We start from the raw sequence: 21341 nt of genomic DNA, 5'->3' as shown, positions 1-21341 counted from the left end.
TCAACAGACTTTTATACACTTGTTCTTACATATGCCAATAATTTCTATACCCTAAAATACAAGAACGACTAATGGAAGATTCTGGAAACTAAGTTTGATTTAAAAGTATAGTTTCCCATTCATTAGGCTAATAAAATATACTATAAATGTTAGGCCTAGATCAACATATATGTACCTATAAGCCTTCACATACTTTGCGGGGTTATTTTCAGAAAAAGAATTCACACCTCCAAGAAGAGGAAGAAACCTCCTCATATTTGTCGACTAAATCTTGTCACTGATGTTTGTTGACACATTCTCTGACTATGCACAAAATTTCTTGTCAATCGGTTTAATTTCAAAGAACTTGGAGATGAACAGCTTCAATGACGGGACTAGGAGGGAAATTCAACATGGAAATGGGGACTGGTCAGAATGATTTTTAAATGTTTAAAACAAAACTACCTAAGTGATACAATACCCCTTGATAGAATGTAAAAATGTTTTGATTTGAGCTTCACAGTTGAATAAATATTGTTATTCTAGCTGGAAAAACTCATCATGATTATAAAAATAATTACACATGATAAAGTCATAACAATAATACAATTCTGAAAATAAAATACTTCTACAATGTGACCCCGAAAGCTGTGAATTAGAACTGGGCACTATTGCTTTCTTCACCAATAAGAAATAAAATACTGATGCCTTTGAGAACCCAAAATATACTTTCAATTTTTTATCACAACACAACAGGGTCATGAGACCACAATAATCCACAATCCTTAGGAGCTAATCACTATTTACCTACATTATAATATGGGCGCCTCCTATCCAACCCTTCCTCTGAAAGACAATAAATTCCTGGGTCATACGGCAAATCGCTTTGCTCTTTCACATCAATGTAAGCTGTCACATTGTCATCAACTGCAGGTCTAGACTTTTTCTTCCAGGTTGTTAAACATTCTCTTAGAGGACAATGAACTTCAATTCTCCTATTGAAGGAAGAGAAATTTTTGGCACACACTTTGAGTCAATATGAAGGAACAAAACACAGAGAAAAAAATTAGTAAAAGATGGCTATTTTTTGTTTTATTGGAAATATAAAAATATGGATCACAATTAATTCCCTAACAAGTTACATTTGGCACATCTACATCATAAACCTTATTTCACACGAAAATACTTTGAAGCATTACATTTTTACAAGCAAGAAAAATGATAACTATAATCAACATTATAAAAATAGAGATATTTTTACAATGGCAGCTCCATCCATTATTGCCTTATACAAGAAATAAATAAAACCAATTTTTGACGATAACTCATGTCAACTTCTTTAAATTTATGTAATGGTTTCATGAGAACTAAATTATTCTTCTGTTAAAGAGCAGAAAATCAGCTCATAAGTTCCTTCGGAGGTTAAGAAAAATGCTTAATTAACAGGTGATAGCATACATACCCTCAAAAAATAAAAAGTATGTTTCAGCCAGCACTAGAATTAACTAAAACACATATATTTGGGTAGTTACTTTGGTCATAAACATCTCATTAACAACCTGAATTCAACATTCAATCATAACTTTGAGAAGCAGCAAATAGCATGGGAAATCAATGAAGAATCCAATACCTCGCAGACTTTATTCAAATGTAATTTGTTGCATTTGTGCAGATCAGGTAAACATCAAGTGTAGACAATCTCAACCCTTGAAAGAAGTTAAGACAAGGTGCAACCATTACTAAAAGAATGAAAGGTTCAATATGGACAATTCATCTATTTAATTTCTTAACTTTTGCATTACCATTCCCTACCAGTGAAAAATGAACCAGAGCCTCCAGCTAACATAGAAGGCTCTACCACTCTTAATTGTTTCCGAAAGATTACAATTGTGCACATACCCACCACATTTACTTTGGTTTTTGGCAGTGAGTTATAGGATGCATCATAAAATGCAGTCCTAATCTACGCTAGAAACAGTGATGATTCACCATGTTCCTCAATAAAATTGAGAAGCATGAGTAAACAGCCTTGTAAGTCAGAATGTCTAAAAATACCAGAAATTTAACAGGCATTGTATATGTTAATGTATAAGTACATACATACCTAACTTTTTATCAATGGCATTTGGCCGCAAGGGATGTAGCAGGCACTACTTCTGATATCAAGAGTGTACAACTGCAGAAGTTGTCAGTTTTTAGAATAAGGTAATTTCATGGGTATTTCTAACAAAAGAAAAACATCCTTGATGAAGAGTAATGCTTCCCATTATTTCTGGATGTGAAATGGGTAAATAAATTAGAACAGACTAACTGAAGCATTCATTCAAATTATATCTCACAAATTTCATCCAGCATTTTTAAAGAAGCTTCACTAAATAGATGTGGCCTAACTGCTTTCTACTGTAAGATCTCTTAACACATTTGAAAGACCGATGGATAATTATAAGAATACTGAAGTACATAGATTAGCAGATTCAACTTTCACATGATATGATAAAATTCTGTGGTATATGTAATCTCTGCAAGCTGTACAAAAAAGTTATTCTTTTCTATTTGATGATAAAACTCCAATTCTCTTTGGTAATCCGAATAATCAGAAGATAAAGTTACTCTCCTTCTTCACAATAATAAAAAGAAGATGGAGGTGAGTAAAATTTTTTTTCTACATTTATTAGTACAAAAATTACTATCACTAATCATGACTAGACTATTCTCTACTCTACATAAAAACAAACCAGAGTTACTAAAAAAAGGAAAAGATCTAATATGTACCAACAATGAGAGTAAATATTCCTTAATATCAAATATTTCACATCATTCAATTCATTCAAGGTGATGCACCTAAGTCAATCTAACAACTACCTTCATATGGTTTAATTTTAGTTGCAGTAGTCATTAAACCATCACCTAACAGGAAATATATTTTCACACAAACTCAAGTTACTTACTTGAGAAGATAATACACTCTGAGGGACAAGTATTCACATTATTCTCTTATGTAAATGTTTATTTCTTCATATTTGCATGTTTTTTCAATGCTATGGTCACCTCAACTTCCAAATTGCAGGATGATGAGTGCTGTTGGCAGACATTGTCACATGATAATCACCTGCCTCAAATAAGTGATTGGTAGGAGCTCACAGATTATATCATAGAATGATAAATATGCTACGTATTGGTATTTATCCAAAGGAACTTGTAAATTAGAAGAATGAATGCAAAAGGACCCTAAAATATCTTGATTTCGATGCAATATTCCTCCCCACCACCTCCAATGCTTCTGCCTTTCTCAGGTATGCATATGAAAACGTATTTCACATAAATCATGATCTACAAACTAGGTACATATGTAGATTTTTCAGCAAGGAAGCTAACTAAGTTAAGAACATAAACAATGTATGTCAAATTCAGTAACTCTTATTTTTGTGAGTGTATATCTATAAGAGATATGCAATGATTAATGCTTTTGTCTCATTAACAGAAGAAAGAATTCATTAATGTATACATATTGAATTGACTGGGTTCTCCACATAGTGCATGTCCTGAAAGGGGTGACAGCCTAATATGTAAACCATAGAAATGTAATAAGTATGAGGGACAAGTGTATATATAAATATGATATGAAGATAGGTACAACCACCATACACACTTACAACATACATACACAGCAGTGGTTCTCCGATCTTTTCATGTTGTCTCTTATACCACTGATGAGAAAGATGAGTGAGGGGCAGGAGAAATTGGCAGGAAGACTGTTTCAAAAATTTTATACAAGTTATAAAATAGAAAGTAGTACTAGGTTATTACAATAACCATAATAACAAAATTGAAGGAATAGATGGTAAAGCCACTTTTCTAAAAAAGTAGGATAACCTCAGGCACAAATGTGATGTAAATCGATACATGCCTGAATAATGCTAGTGTTTCTCATTACTTACTCAACCACTGTTACTATAATCTTGCACATACTGAGAAATAAATAACTTTGACTCTTCCTTTTAGAGATACTTAACACACATACTTAGCAAAATAATAAAGTTCATGACCATGATAACTTCCATTAATAAAATTGGTAAAGCAGTAATACTAAACACAATCGTGATGAAAAAAAGAAACATGGTATGTCTATATCAAATACTTTACTTAAGTATGACCCATTTTATCATTTACCTCTACATATTTATTTTAACGTACCACTAATAATTTAAATTTTTACCATTTGAGTCCCACCAAAACTTCAAGTATGTCACAACATATAAATATTTCAGGGTTAGAAAATTTAAAATGTTCAGCATTGAAAATCTGCCAAATTATATCAAAGAGTAATGAATAAATTCAATTTCCATTTTGTTCTGAAATAACCACCCACAAATGATAATGATGTGATTCGTGTCAGAAACTATCATTTGAACCTCAAAAAAAAAAAAAAAAAAAAAAAAAAAAAATCCTTACAGCAGAGAATGCTTGAATTAGCATTAACAGATTCTCAAAAAGCATCTCAATGCATTAAAAAATTTTCTAAAATATAACAACCGATTTCTGCTTCACAAAATAATGTTAACTCCCAAATAATTGTTCACATTCTACTAGCATAGGAATCAGATTATCTTTAATGACTGTCCATAGCACACAGGACAGGTGTCTCGCAATAAAACTATAGACCATTAGCACAAGAAAGGCATTCAATTCCAAAGAGTTGCAATTTAAACAATGCAATAAAAATTATTGACAAGTCCATCATCGCAGCAACTCTTAGGTGAATATATACACAAGGATAAATTTTTACAATTATGAAATTAACGCACCTGTCTATGATACATATAACAGTGATACTTTAAGCTGTACATATTTTTGAAGACTTTACCACAATGATGGCACTTTTCTGTTGTAGCACCAGTGCTGTGCCGAATCTTCATATGCTTAAGTAGATTTGATCTGTTTGAGATTAATTTGTTACACAAAGAACATGGAATATGGCTACCACGATCTGCAAGAAATATGGAAAGTAAAAGTAATTGTAGGTAAGCCAAACAATAATTTACAAGGAAAATGATTTTACACACTAAATAATTTACTAATTATATAATGTTGGAGAGAAAATAAGATTTATGTAAATGGTTCAGAGACGCTTAGTTAAATGTATGCTTATAAAGAGACACATAAGGTGAAGGTTGCAGGATGTGAATTAATCAAAATGCTGCACCAAAATGATGCATCTGATGCGAATTATGTGAGATAAAATGCTTTCATCACTTTCCATGCAAAAATCTCTAAAACTAATTTGTCGAAATACGACGATTGAGAAAAGCTTTTTTGCAGATTTTTTTTCCAAGTACATACACATGTTACCAAAATTGCTGTAGTTTATCATGACAATCTATTGACTCCATTTTCACAACCTCAACCCCAGTTTTGACTATCGTTTTATGGGGAAATACTTGTGCTTGAAAAATAAAGCCACCCTCGATACAATACATAACTACTAACATCACAAACTAGATTTAGAACACAAGTTACACATATCATATTCTTAGTCGATCTAATATCCCCAAAAAATATCAACTAATGGGAAATTTTTTCTTCTAAATTATGAAATAGAATGGAATGTCAACCATTCGTCAGATTTAGTTTAGTAAAGAACTAGATTAAGCTATTACAACAATGGATTTTATGATTTATGCACTATGGGAGTCATATATGTATAAATCGAAGGCTATCTTGTCATGCTAAAAAACATAGAAATATACGTTATGCATACATTTATTCCCTGGTAGCATCTACAAGTCTTTTATCAAAATCTACCTAAATACCAGCAATCATATCATAAAAATAATTAAACACACTGTGGAAGTTGTGTTAAAGATGTGGCACTAAAGTAAAAATATGCATCTATTGCGCAACAGGTAGTCTGATAAGGTACATATTTCATACATATTTTATAATAAGCTTGCTTTGTTGGCTAGGAGGGATTGGTTGATAATGCATACCATGACAAAAAGCATGAAACCTAAAAAAAATTGGCCATTGGGCTATCCCTCACAAAAGTCTAGCCTTGGACATTTGACATTTTTCGTGACAGAATAAATAATTATGGGGTTATACAAAGATTAGGAACTTTTAAAATGTATTCCTGGGAATGACAGAAGAGATAATGTAGGCTACTGTCAGAGGTTTCCATCATTACTATCAACTAAATAAATGGCAAAAATGAAGAGCAGCTCAAAAGAATTTCAGGGAATATATTTATCTATGCGTATGAATGTATTATAAGGAACCTATAACAAAAAATATTGATAGTCACAAAACACACAACAAGCAGTCATGATGTAATAATCTACAAGAAAGAATCTAAGGTACGTAAAGTGTAGCAAAAGTAAGGGTAAAGCATTGAAAATATTTTTTTGTTATGTTCAAACCAGAACTGTTTTATGTATACATACTTACTAAAACTAGGTTTATTTTCACCACTGAAATATATTCTGCTAAGGAATAAGAAGCAAGTGAGGATAATCCATGTATGCGTAGGGTAGTTGGAAGTAAAATACATACTTGATGGTAGACTGAAATTTTAGTGACAATTTAATTGATAGGTGTGAGATTTAATTTATAGAAAAATTAAATTAAAATTATACAAAATATTAGCCTGTCACTTTTTTGCCACACCTTGTAGAGCCAAATAGAGCATATTATGAAGGCTATTGGTAAACCGTGCAATCTCCACACAACGTTAAAGTTCGAATGTATCATATACTGACATTCGAGACCTATCCTGTAATTTCATGAAGATAATAGCAAAAAAGGAAGTATACTGATGGTATTTAATACAATTAAGGGTGAGGTAAAAAATTACCACAGAAATTTTTTTTACGATGAATGACTTTAGAAGACAGAAAATGTTACTTAAAGTCACTATCAGGACCAAAATGGCATTTTCACACCTGAAACAGATATTTTGGAATGCAGTCAGACTGAAGCTATTATGTACATAAATACACATGTAGGATAGTGTCCAACTTCTGCCACATTTCTATTTCCTTTGGAATTTGAAGCTGACACTTTCTTTTTTCAGAATATTTGGTCTCTTTCCAATTTTATCATTTACTGTAGAATGAGAATTGAAGTAAATAACAATTAAAATATCTCTAATATGTACCACTAATATATATAGGATAAGAATTAGTACCAATAAAATCTCATTAGACGTATTCCAATAGTTGAATTGACTTTATCACTCTGATCACTTGTGTATATAGACACAGTTCAACAGTAATTTTTTAAGGAGTGGAACTACCTGGTAAAGTGAAAAGTGAATAGGTGTTCGTAAACTGTTATTCCCATTTTATGCGCGTATTTTTCATTAAATTTAACAAAAATTGAAATCTAATTCTTGCTTCAGTAAGAAATATTTATAAATTGAATACTCTTCATAGCCTTTTTTCAGGACCACATTTAGTATCAGTAGGTGTGCAAAAGCATATGTAAAGCAGCAATGAAGACTTTCACGGGGTACAAATGCTGAGTCCATCTTATGGGTTACTCCCACGTTGTGTATATCAGGTTACAACAGCTTCATAAGCACTGCTACATGCATTTTCAGGTGGAAGATAAATGTGCCAAGTCGCTGTTTTGATCTTCATTTTAAGGGTCCCTTTCCCGCCAACTCTGTAAGCAGTTTACCAATTGGTCAACACACTCATCTAAGTACCATCCAGGTGGTAGCCTCCATCTCTCTTAAGTTGTCATATATTGTTATCTCTAAGGTTTCTCTTATCAGCCTTGGGTAACATCAACCCTCAATCCTGGTTTTGTCGAAGAAAATGTCACGCACTGGGGTCCACGCATGCTCTGCTATTGCTGACCACTGGATTTGTCTATTTGTCGCCGCTCCTCAATGTTTTTGCAGTCACACTTTTAACAATGAGCAAGTAAAAACATGACATAATCACCAGGTTCAATGGTGCCACAAAAATCAGTGACCAACTCCATGAACGACATACACCACCATGACCAGAAAAAGGAAGTTCATCATGTGCTATGCTCCTGTGGCAAGTGTTACAATTGGGAGACTTGTAGATCCTTAAAGGTGCACCTCCAAGAACACTGAAGAGCAGCAAAAAATAGACAATTCCAGTTGTCAGCAACAGCAGAGCATGCGGGGACCCTAGTAGATGACATTTTCTTAGATAAAACCGTGAAGGACAAATGTTGGTCAAGGCTTAATAATAGAAGCAATAGATATACCAAACAAAAAACAACTTTAACAGAGACGGAGGATACCACCTCAATAGGGTGGTTTCCTATTATTTTTTTATTGCCTAAATCGAAAGATTAAAACTCCTGGAGTACGTATTTCACGCATTTAGATTTTTAAATGACCGTATTTATTTCTCGCGATCAAATGAAAAGTGAAAATTTTCAAGCGCGCGAAAACGCGACGCGTAAGTATGAATGCCGGGAAACCTCTCCGTGTGACGTATTTTTCGTTCCCGCTGCCACCCTTTGAGGTGACCTTGAGGGAGGCTTGAGCGCTGATATGACGCAGGCTGCTAGCGGGTAGCCGAGTACCCTGCTAGCTGGTAGTACTGATTGGCTTAAATAAGGATTATTAATACCTTATCAAATGAAGAAAACTTTCCGACCTTAGCCAGTTTTAATAAGTGATTATTTAGACATGTTTCCCTGAGCTCTGCGCCTCATGCATGCATTGGTAATCTCAGACGATGTATAACTCCTATCTTCTCGTATAGAAACTAGGTCCCTGTGACGTCACGTGGAGTGGCATCGCATGGGCGCCAATCTGGCCCTTTTCAAATGAGGATAAAAATGGACCATTACCATTCGTCTAAACCGGTATTTCTCAAACGAAATAATTTCTATATATGGAATACAGTAATGGTGGGTAACGAATCGCAATCAATGCCTTTCGTTTTCTTTGATGAAGGAAACTACCCTATTGGACTTGGAGGAGTGTCCACCAATAGGTAATCAGCTCCTGAAATTGGTGGCCATGCACAATGAAGACCAAAACAGTGATAAGGCACATTTGTCTTTCACCTGAAGATTCAGTAGTGGTCACAAAACTGTTATCACCTGATAAACGGTAACTTGGGAGTAACCCAGACGATGGACTCAGCATCTCAGGAACTTCCAACTGATTTCACTGACCTTCATCTAAGTGCACATTCACTTTTACAGATAACCTTACACCTTTTCAACATTCTCAACTTTTTTTTCTGAGTACCACGCAGCAAATTTTCAAATTTCAAAGGACTGAAAACTAACCATTCATACTTACATGGTAGAATTCTAAATTAACTAACTATGTACTTATAAATAAGTCTTGAGGATTTTTACAGACATTCAGATGGTAGGTTATATGCAAACAAATACATTAATAAATTTACTTTCTGGGACTCAAGTTTCATTCCAATTAAACCAAAGAGGCTGTAAAAATATTTACAAAAAATCAAAAGTAACTGAACTGTTAAAAATGTACTTCATATAAAAAGTACGCATTCTACAAGCATCATTCTATTAAGTCGCCCACTGCAAAAATAAGGAGGGTGGACGCATGGCAGAGGAAAACCATAGGTATCCGGTTTTACGTAAAGAAAATTTGCCAAAGGAATGTATGCCAAAGCCAGCAACTGCATAGACCTCTGAAGACTGTGCAGTGTCGTTACAAATGCTGTCTCAATAAAATCATTAAAGAGGTTTTAAAGTATAGTATCCTTTCCTGAAATGAAGTTCCACAAATTTCCTGCTGTCACCATAAAATTCACTAATTAATTGAGTTGCTCGCTCAGACCAAAAATAACATTCCATCTAAAAAATTCTACGAATGGAAGGGAAAGAGAAGCTAGAGCAAATAAATCCTCCACATTCAGCCATTATCCCAAGTTTAAAATAAGAGGACATGATAGCTGCAGCCCTCTTCTCATGTGTTGGTGACATCACTTAAGTTCTGTTTTAAGTGCTCCTTCAGACAGAACCTTTCATTGAAGTAAAGCATTACTCACAAGCTTGTGTGCATGGCCTTCACTGAGCTTCCCTCTTTCGACCCATGTGCACCATTTTTTAAATAGCAGTATTTGAACGGAAGTTATGGCGCGGCAACCTGTCTATTTTTCTTCCTTTTTTTATCATCCGATTCTGACTTTCATGAAAATTAGGCCCGCATTGAATGTGTTAAGGGGAAAGAAAGGGTGGTTGAAAGGGATTTTTAAATCCTATGTTGGTGATCCTGCTTGGATAGATATTAAAAATAAATTAAAGAGCCCACTACTTGTCAAGAAAAGGTCACAAACACAAAATAGACCCTCCGAAACAGCTATCAAATATGGTGAAAATTTTTGGTGATAGGGGATTTGTATGTCTTCCCATGGTAGTTTTGGAACCATTTCCGCAAAATCTTAAGTCCTTTATGAGAAAGTTAAATACGGCTGAACTGCAATAAAAAACCTCCAAACAAGAGATCACTTTATTTCATTATAGTAGGACAGCCCTCAAGGCAGCTATGATAACTGGCCAGTCTTCATAAAGTCGGTTAACCAGACATCAATAAATGAATTAACAACTGTGAAAATTGAGGATATATTTAACAGTAAATTAAAATTGAATGCTTCTTTCACAGGTATTTAACATCATAAATGTGGCAGACCAAGTAAAAATAAAATTCCATACTATTACAATCAGAGCGGCATCAAGTTAATTTGCATTAATGTGCAATGGGCTTAGAGACCAATGTCTAAAAATTCACTGGATACATTAATTTCTGATAATATGTCAATTTGTTCACTAGCACAATTACTTGATAGCTATTTTTTTGGCTATCAGTTGAAGTATGGAAGAGTAGAAGAGTATGAAATATATAAAAATTTTAAGAAACAGGCATCACCTTCATTTCTCCTCATCAATTTCTAGATTTTGCAGGTCTTGAACAGCAATAACTTCAATATGCAACTTCCAGTAAGTTGAAACGTGACTTAGTCCTTAAGGAAGTCTCTCAATTATAGATAAAATTTGAGCAACATTTTGGAATTAGGAGAAGAATTTTGAGTTGACCAAAGAATGCAATCCATGTGATCACATAAAAGACTAGCATCGTTTCACAAATATGCTAATTTGCGTTAAATGAACTCTCACTCTGAAAAGGGTCTCATTTAGAAAAACCATCATGTTATGCTAAAGAACTTAATTAATGCCGATACAGCACAATCCAAAAGTCAAGTAATCTGTAGCACTCACTCAACCAAGGATAACACTCACAAAATTTGAGAAAACACTGTCACACCCCTGGAATGAATATTAAGGCATACACAATTTTGTTTCCACAGGTTTAAAACCTTACAGTGGGTTCCAAACACGCCAGAAAAGCCGGTGCCAGCAGTAGAATATTTTCACACACACACCCGCATTGCCTATGCCACAAGCCAATATGATTTTGGACATGGCATAAGAGACAGGCTTTGTGAAAATCAAATCTATCATTGGCAAAGTCAGTAAGCATGGGAATGAGCCCATTGTAAAGCATTGAAACTGGCAGTAGGTTCTGATATCATCATCCGACTCACAAAGTTCATCGCCGGCTGCACTTGCTGTAGCTGGATTGGACATCGAGAGAATACTTCCACTTGATAACAATACAGCCAGCACCAGCTTCACTTGAGCCAGTGTGAGCCAAAACAGCCAAAGAGTAAAAAATAATGAAAGTGTGTAAGTGGTTTAACTTTTTTTAAAGCCTACTGTAAATGAATGTCCTTCTCGAACTAGGGGTGCACCGTGGCAACGCACCATGTGCTTTCTCAAATAGATTTTGTTTGTAAATATCCGCGAACAAACATTACAGTTCACTCTCCCAGGATAGTGTACGTTTAGGCTATGCTGCTTCATGTTGAAGTAGTTGGAGTAGACCCGGTGACAGATGGGACACCTGTGTGGTTTCCGGTAGTCTCCGCCTACCACTTGGAACTTGTTTCCGAGCTGAACAGCATCTATGTCCTCATTCCCACTACCCTCCCCGACTCTCTCATCGTCCAATGTACCTGGAAGCACATTTCAAATGAGGCTTCCATACCTAATGCATCTCACACACACACACACACAAGATGACAGCCCTAAAAATCTAAACTTTCACAGAATGTGGAAAATCTATACCTGATATTATATTCTAAAAATTTTGTCTTCAATCAATGAGCAAAATACAATTAAGATGCTAAATGAAATAGTAACGATTATTAAGTACGCTATGAAACACACTGCTAATTTTATACCATAATTTATTAACACACACAACAGGTTTCAACCTTTCCACACATGAAGGTTATTTTTTTTTCGATCGATCACTCGAGAAATTAAAAACACAGTGACTATCGAATTCAGTTCTGCAGAAGTGTATAACGAATTATCACTAGTAAGTTCTCTAGGTGCAAAGTGAGCACTTAAACATACATACCTACAACAATGGTGTCCTGCCAAAATTTACTCACAAATGAGTAAAGTGTACAATCAAACTTTCATAAGTGACAGCAACATGTGGCAATTATTCAAAAACTTTGAAGTAGACTGTATTGACAGTAATGGGAAGGATGCAAGTGTCACTCAATAATCTTGTTCAGCAAGTGAATCAGATGATTCAATAAGATCATTGGTTCACAACTTCTGCATTGAGGAATTGACTCCCACAGACTTTCATTCTCTTTCCTCACATGAAACGTTGGCTTACAAGGGGAGACCACGTACCTTGCTCCGCCTTTTTCAATGCCGTATTTTTTATGACATTCGGAATGGCGAACACATCTCTGAACTGATAGTGGTTCCGTTGAATGGGCCTTAGTTTGGCTGTAATTAATTAATTTCCGAGCGGTATTTTTCACAAGCGTTACATAATCCCAAAATACTGCCATCACTCCAGCAGGGTCCATTGGCCTAGAGGTGAGCGTGAAGCGTAGAGAGTGAAATCTCTCGAACACTTGTAATTCACATTACACCAAAGTTAACTTCAAGTATCTACATACTAAAAGAGGCATTCTGAAATATAATTTCAATTAGAAAATAGAATGGAATAAAAGTTGATTATTTAAAATCAACAATTATGTCAAATGTGTCTTGTGCTCGCCGCTTCCCAAAATCTTCCGCAGCCATCAAGCATAATAACAAAAGGATCACCTACAAATGTAATTTCTTCGAAAAAAAAAAGCCACTGTTATTGCCCATAGTTCATTTTTCTGCATGTTCTGGAGGACGGTAGCAAGTGAAGTCTTAATATTTCCGTGTTCGAAATGGCACTGCTTTAAATACCTATACGCCGTTGTGATGATAAAAATTTTTTCTCATGCCTATGCTTGCTGCAATTAACATTAGTGAAAAACTATGATCAAAATGAAAACTACTAAATATACTGTCATGACAAAGTATCGAACCCGGGCCCCCCCAGGTGGGAGCCAGATGCGCTCACCTCTAGGCCAACGGACCCTGTTGGAGTGGCAGCGGTATTTTGGGATTATATAATGCTTGTGAAAAATACCGCTCGGAAATTAAATACAGTAAAACCCCTTATTTACACTTTTCTAGGGACCCAAGAAAAAAAGTGTAAATTGCGGGAAAATGCAAATAGCGGGAAATAGAGAATTTTCACTTTTATTCATATACTGGCTTTGGAAATGTTAATTTTTTAATTGTTCACTAAGCATTATTCCATAACATTGTTTCCCTCAGAAGCACAGTGTTTTTGCTGACAGCAAAAATTGAAAAATAATCCTGTTTTGTCTGCATTGAAAACATCTTTTGGGCTGTGACCCTTCCAGAACTCTAATATATTCAGATTCTTTCCACTGAGTTGCTGTCTCTTTGTTAACATCTTTGCTTTCACCACTCACCATCTTATATACAAGACTGTACCTATTTTTGAATCTATCCAACCAACCATTATTATAGATGCCATGGAATCTTCGATTCCCAATCTTGTGGGGAAATACTTTTTCTCAAGGGCCTTTGAGCCTGTTTACACGATACATTAGCACATACGATTGTAGGCAGGGGCAGATCCAGGATTTTTTTCTGGGAAGGGCACAGAGGGCCTGACAGGCAAAAGATCTTGTATAATTGAGATTAAAAGCAAGATATAACGATGACTTTAAACAATTCTCTTTATTTTTATATCAAAGTTATTCTTATTGAATTAAATGATTAAGCCTCCTTTAGTAATACACAAAGCAAAGCAAACGTAATGATGACCATCAGGCGGATCCGGGATTTCTTTCTGGGGGGCACAAGCAGTGCCATATCCAGGATTTTGTTCTAGAGGGGGGGGGGGGGGGAGGGCACAATGATACCACGTCATACAAAAGGAACGCAATGATAACCAGACGGTATTAAAAATCTTGCATATTTTTTAAGTGTCTGGGGGGACACGTGCCCCCCCCCCCCCCAATATAGAGCCTCCTATGATAACCGTATGCAAATTTTGTCTATTTTTTTAAGCATCTGGGGGGGGGGGGGGCACGTCCCCTGCCCCTAAATCCTAAATCCGACTATGAATGCATGAACCAAATTTGAACAGGTTCTATTTTCTGTTCATGCATACGCACAAGTTGGGTGAATACACGGTGCATTTTCGTGTTCATAATTTAGACATTAACTTGTACGGGTTAATGTACTATGTAAACAGGCCTTTAGATAACACCATTTGCAGGGACATTTGATGATCTTGCACCTAAAAACTATTCTTTTCGAATTCGTTCTATTTCTTCTTACCTGGAATTCTTCACATATATTCTCTTTTTTGATAAATGGCCGCACTGGTTTGCATATTTTACAATGGCATCGCGATTTTTCACCACGGTATTGAATGTTGAGACTGGGAATCCGATCGGATTGCCAGTCCCAACATTCGAGTTGCTTCGCCAGCGTTTGAATCGATGCGGGTTCCGGTGTGGGAATCGACTAGCTCTAAAAATTTCATTTTCTCGTCAATTAAAAATGTCCGTTTTTCACCTCGAATTTCCCATTTTCAAGCCGGATAAATTCTATTTCCTGTACGAATTGAGGGTAACTTGGCAACACACGAGTGTCTGAACTACTCCTCGGCGATCAAGTGCGTAGTACAAACTGTCTTGCGACTTCATAATTTTTGAAATTTACAATAGTTTGCGATACACTGCTACTTGAATGGGATAATTCAAGTTTAAATAAGTTTTTTAAGTATTTAATTAACCCATAATTGCTACGCAACTGTTGAATGAAGTCAGCGCAAATGATCACAGTTGTCGGTCAAGTTTTATAGTTACGGCATTTATCACGTTTCATCACGTCTGGTTTCCTTTCAAACTCGCGTATCAAATTATCGACTACATGATTACTGTCAACATTCCTTCAGGAGTTCTTGCATTATAATTATTACATAGCTCGATTGCTCAAAACACCTACTTTCGTATCATGAATCTTTTCGCCGCTGACAGAAAACGAGATGTCGTAGTTCAACTTTTCGACGTTAGTGGCGTTCTGTCCCGCCACATTCAAATTCTTCCCGAAAATAATTCTCATTACGTCTCTCTCTCTTGGATTTTTAAATAAAAATGCGCGAAAGGAAGCCGAAAGACAGTTTTTATGGGCTGATATGCACGATTAATTGTTTTAGTACGCAAATAATGTTTTTTTAGTCGGCACGTCGTGGTGCACATGGCGGGAAAACGAAAAAAACACGGCGTAAATACAGGGTTCTATTTACATTGGAGAGATAGGAAATATGACGGGACCCAGAAAAAAACTTGCAATTTGCGGGAAAACGTAAATTCCGATAACGCAAATACGGGGTTCTACTGTAATTACAGTCAAACTAAGGTCCATTCAATGGAACCACTATCAGTTCAGATATGTGTTCGCCATTCAGAATGCCACAAAAAATACAACATTGAAAAAGGCGGAGCAAGGTACGTGGTCTTCCCTTGTTAGAGAATAGAATTTTGCCACACATCAGCTGCAGACCAGCAAAGAAAATTCAGCAAGATTACTTTTTATGGCAGAGGACCTGGAAAATTGTTACCACTCCATTTCAAATATCTAAGTCGGAATGGTGATTACGTAGAGAAGCAGCTGGATAGTGTAGCTATATGGTGCAAATAATGCAGTACAAATTTTCACAGTGGTTATCATTTTATAACAGATCAGATCTTAAATACAGAATAGACCCCATAATTTTCAAGTGAATGCTTGAAGTGAATTGCTAAAATGGCAGTATTTACTATCACATGACCTGAGAAGGTGGACACCAGTCATGTGTGTCAATAAGTTAAGTGAAGAATTAACCATAATACTCATTAGCTTCCCGCTAAGATTCCACAAAGTGTACTCATTGGCTACTGAATCATTTAAGATTAGAGCAACAACCATATTTGTCTGTACAAAGCCCCAGACTTTCACTTTCTCTCACTACCAATGCATAGTGAAATAACCAGAAGGAATGTCTCAGTTTAAGTAATTATTGGAAGGAACTGGCCTTCCTACCCTGAATTTAACAATTTATTTTTTTTATTTTGTAAGAAATCCTAGAATATGCTCCACCCTCGTCTTTCAAAACCACACTTAAAGTTGAACCACTGGGCATGGTAGTGAGGTCTGAAATTGAGGGACCGCAGTTGAACCCATGTCAAGACAAATTATTGATTAATCTTATTTTTCAAACTTTAGTATATGAAGCTGTATTTGACTACATGATTCCTAGCTGACTGCTTAGAAGTTTTCTAAAATTATCCAAGAGAAGATGTCATGCACTATTCAGCAACCCTAGTTTCCAACAGCTTCAGAATAACTCATCTAGCTTGAACATGGGCTCTTGAAAGTTAACCACGACTTTCAACCAAGCTACATCAGGTAAACAGAATTTGATACTGCCTAGAGCTCAGAAAAGTAATATCTGATCTAAAATATCTTCAAGAATATATTGTTTCCCTCATGAACACACCATAAAATGTATTCAATTATGTAATCAACAACACTACTACTACGATCATATTTCCAGGATTATATCATAAGTGAAAATTACAACAATACAGTCATTCTCTAGGTTGCATTTATTCAATATCATTCGGCAATATGACAGCTCAAAAAGACTTCATCCCAAATTTTCAAAGCCAATATGAGGAGTGAAAATAAGGGGCTTCCATCACGATATTATTAACAAGTTACAAATAATAATAACTTTTATTATAAAAAAATAATTAGAAAATTAATATGTGGGTAATTATCTTAACAAGAACAGGCAAAATGAGATAAAACACTCGAACATAATAAAAAATTATAAATACACAAATTACATCTATCTACCCTCTTAAACTCAGCAAATATATACCTACTTGCCAAGTTTTGGGAAGGGCTTGAAAAATTTTGCTGGTGGCTTATTTCCATCTAGCATTGCCCTATTTGAGTACAATAACATTCCCACACACAAACCTATTTGATTAGTGAATATGACATTTGATTCATAACACAGAAGAAAATGAGAGTGAATGATAACTGTAAAAAGATTTATAAAATGAAAATCATTTTTCAAAAACTACTTTCTGACTTGAAATTGTTCATAGTTTAGTGATTCTTCTTTGAAAAATTTACACACTGCTGCGGACTAATTATATTTGCAGTAATATATGCTCTTCTAATAACCGAGTAGGATTAACAACTTGCAAAAACCAGAAAATTTTGCTGTGATATTACACTGAGATTGCATGGGTACTCACCTAACAAGAGGCCATCATAATATGTACTACAAGGAATTTTGTACCTTCCACATTGTGTTAAAAGATTGTCATCATAGCTTGCTGGTATGACTTATTAAAATTTTACATACTGTGGCTACCTAAAAATCCTTTTATTTTTTAAGACCCTTAAAATATAAATTCTAACAACAAAATGGAGACTACGGAGTGAAAATTTAAGGAATACACTATCTATAAGAGGTGAAAAGTGGTCCATTTACTGTACAAAAAGTACTTATTAGTCATGGATTTAATAGGATGTGTTGTATACATTTTGGAAGTTCAAAGCAAGAAAGCGAAGAAAAAATCCTAGAATCCAATTAGCCTAACATAGAAACATGTGGAGGGGAATCATGAATATTAATTACTAGATTTTAATTTGCAACTTTTTCTACACAAAGACAAGTGTGTTTACCCCTTAACCACTTATCAAAATTAGTAATGATTAGTCTCAACAAGTAACCATCAATTGTTTATTCAAGGGATTTTGGAAAGCTAAAATATCACTTATCTGTAACATGATGTAATGTCATGTGAAAAGGGCTTTATGCTCAACAAGGTATATAGAGAAAATTAGCAATTATGAATTAAAGGAGGAAGATAGAAATTATCTAGGAGACATCAAGGAAAATCAATAAGAGTTAATAAAATCTGAATGTACTACATTACTGAACAAAATGTACTATATTATCACTATTTATTTAACTAACCTCTTTCTACGACAGTGAGTTCCTCAAGCATTTATAACCAACCATGGAAGAATAAAAAATGGCCTAGGATGGATATATGCAGCTAATATGATATGAAGCAGTGAATTTCCACCATATATAAGCAGAAAAGGGTAGTATATACCATCCACAGGGTTGTTACCAGATTTCCAGACTCAAATTCTCTTAATTTTGTCACACAAAAATCTTCATTTCCCCAGACTTTTTGACACATCCCTTTCAATCCTTCGTTTTCAGAATTTTTGAAGACTTGAGAGTAAAAAAAAATACATAAATAAATATTTTATGAATGTATTTAATTTCTTTTTCAAATTTATTTTTATTTACAGTGAACATAGGAAAACAGTAACTTGTAAACCTAATTCCAGTCTAATGAAAGTCAAATATACTTGTAAGCGCCATCAGCCAGCTATCAAAGAAGCTGTTCTTTCGATTGATGTAACATTACAAATTTTCCTCGTTAGCACGGAAAAGATTCCCAAATTTTTCCCTGACCAATTTCAATTACTCTGACTTCTCTTTTATTGCCTGACCTGTAACAACCCTGAGTTAATGCCCTAATTTGTGAAGCTATTGAAACTGTAAGATTTCCATTGTTGGCAACTTAATAAATATACATCACATGGAAATAAATCAGAATTACCTTGATTAATAGAGGCATGTGGCATCCGCGAGCTCAGATGTTCCAGGAAATGAGATCCTTGGTCACGGGCGGCAATATTTTGATTCGACGACTCTGATCCAGAAGCAGACAAATTGTGCCACTCGAACGATTGAGTCCCTTCCTCACTTCTAACTCCTGAGGGCAAAACTGAAGTTTCACTGCCCATACTCTCCATTGGCTCTTGTTTGGGGACCATCTCCCATGGCTTCCCGTCCCTTGACCACGAATCCATCTCATCAACTTCCCCACTCTCACTCTCAGGGGCGGAAACACTCTCACCACTCTTAACCATGTTTGGTTCGGCCTGGTAAGGCACAGGGGGCGTGGGTGAACGTGGTGGTCCATAATAGGTTGGGGGTTTGGAGGACGGGGCACAAGATGGGGAAGCTTGTCCTTCATACTGACTTGGAAGCTCATGATTTGGTGAGGAAGAAGACGGCAAGTTATCTGGTGATTTCGGTGGGTCAGTGTGATCTGCGGCAGAGATTCTATCCTCATTTTCTTTCCTTTTCAAGTCCTAATAGAATAAAATGCAGATATATCAGAGGGGTCAATAAAACTTCCTAGTGTTGATTGAAAATATGCATGGGCAGAGTTGTAACCTTAGAATTTGGTTTCTCAAAAAGTAAAATTGGAAGCATGATAAGTTAAAATATCCTATGGTAAAGAAAGGGAGAGATTACAAAGAATAAAATTATTAGACTAGACTGGGATGTGATCCTGGATCCCCCAGTGTGGGTCCAGTATGCTTTCCATTACCAATACAGCAACAAGCAGGGGGTTTCAAGGCATTCAAATCGCCCCAAAATGTTTGAGAAAAACGTTTTTGAGTACCTCCACCAAATGAACCCCCCTAAAATATACCCCATTTCCGAATGAACCACCCCGGAAATTATTCATGGCTACATTCTTGCCACTTTCATTCAGTCAAGTAAGCGACATCAGATTCCATTCTTTTCCCCGCGATTCATACATTTAGGTGTTTCATACATTCATACATACACCTGAGCACACCTCTATTTAAAAAAATTCACTATTAGATGAAGCGCTTTCAATAGCCTACAGGTACTGATAATCTATCGACTTAAATCGTAATAGGCGAGTCTGGAAGACCTCAAACAAAAAGATCCTTCACCTGGTAACTGAGCAATTACAGCACTTACCCCATATGGGCCCACAACCTACAATTGTTTAATTTAGCAGAAACTTAAGCAAAATGAATACCTGGCCAGATAAAATAGAGAATCTTTTATTCGTTGCAATGAAGCGTTGGCTTTAAGCGTGATCATTACAAGGCCCTCAGCCAATGTATGACTTGCAAATTTGGCTATTGAGTACGAATTACAAAAAAGTTACGAGAGTTGAATAAATAAAATTGATATATCATACTCACAGAGATGTTAGCAGATGGTACGTCTGCAAGACCTCTGACTTCCAGGAGCTCAGCAGTTCGAAGAAATGATTCTAACTTGTCTTGTGCAATATGAACTTCTCCTTGATACATAAAGCTAATCACCGATGTAATATCAGTGAATGAAACGCCTTTTAAAATTACAACAGGATGGGCACAAGGGTTTTCCTGTCACAAAGATTACATGTATTTAGAAGCTAAATCAGAATAGAGGAGCATACATAAGCAACCGAAAATCATAAAGGAAACACTTACTTTGAAAACAGCTTTAAAGTAGGAGCTGCAGGCCGATAAAATAAGTTTGTGAGCCTTTATAGCCTTACCTTCACAGGAAAGGGTAACATCAACAAGTTCTTCGTCGCTTTTCAAGCATTCCAAGTTAGTAATAATACTGCTTTGAAAATTGTTCCACCTTAAACAAAACTGGTCGCTAGCCATATTGACTATTTATCCTTAGAGTGATAGGATATCACAACAAAAACACAAAACAAACTGCACACTCTTGGAAATCCAAACACCGAAGACAAACACGGGAAACAAACGAACGACGATACTCGGAACAAAAACAAATAGCCTATCGGCCGCAGTGAGAGGAAGGGGGAGGGGATGTAATCGAAAATGGGAATGCCAAGTTAATTAATTCCACTGTAGTCATGCACCAGTTACATTGCAATTAATGATATTGTGTTACAATAGCTGTACTTGATCGCCATCGTAATCATTGTGATCAGAACTTTGCATTGTTTAATTATTGTCTTTCATCTCTTTTTCCATAGTTAATGGTCATGCATAATTACTCACCATTACAT

At 35.5% G+C, this 21341-nt stretch overlaps 1 protein-coding gene across 4 annotated transcripts; it reads right to left on the bottom strand.

Moving 5' to 3' along the window:
- Positions 1-212: 212 nt before the first annotated feature.
- LOC124160574 (broad-complex core protein isoforms 1/2/3/4/5-like) lies at positions 213-21100 on the bottom strand. Of its 4 annotated transcripts, none has more exons than XM_046536455.1 (4): positions 20788-21096; positions 20515-20700; positions 19101-19638; positions 213-974 (listed from the first exon to the last, which is right to left on the bottom strand). In XM_046536455.1, exons 1-4 carry the CDS (start codon positions 20968-20970, stop codon positions 949-951), a joined length of 933 nt encoding a protein of 310 aa, XP_046392411.1. In that variant the 5' UTR covers positions 20971-21096; the 3' UTR covers positions 213-948. The 4 variants fall into 4 exon arrangements, with proteins under 4 accessions (XP_046392411.1, XP_046392409.1, XP_046392408.1 ...); XM_046536453.1 differs by lacking the exon at positions 213-974 and adding an exon at positions 1050-4966 and having other exon boundaries at positions 20788-21097; XM_046536452.1 differs by lacking the exon at positions 213-974 and adding an exon at positions 10428-12023 and having other exon boundaries at positions 20788-21100.
- Between the last annotated feature and the right edge of the window lie 241 nt (positions 21101-21341).

Source organism: Ischnura elegans, chromosome 6 (assembly GCF_921293095.1).
Source record: "Ischnura elegans chromosome 6, ioIscEleg1.1, whole genome shotgun sequence".
Taxonomy (NCBI): Eukaryota; Metazoa; Arthropoda; class Insecta; order Odonata; family Coenagrionidae; genus Ischnura; species Ischnura elegans.
Note: the sequence above shows the minus strand (reverse complement) of the source record. Positions and strands in the feature narration are given on the sequence as shown.

Bases quoted from the DNA above. Each gene is read 5' to 3' on its own strand.
- LOC124160574 (XM_046536452.1), bottom strand. From the start codon at position 20,970: ATGGCTAGCGACCAGTTTTGTTTAAGGTGGAACAATTTTCAAAGCAGT. The intron at 20,701-20,787 runs GTAAGTGTTTCC...TCTTTGTGACAG, and splicing joins ACTTTAAAGCTGTTTTCAAA to GAAAACCCTTGTGCCCATCC. The intron at 19,639-20,514 runs GTGAGTATGATA...TTATTCTATTAG, and splicing joins TACCATCTGCTAACATCTCT to GACTTGAAAAGGAAAGAAAA.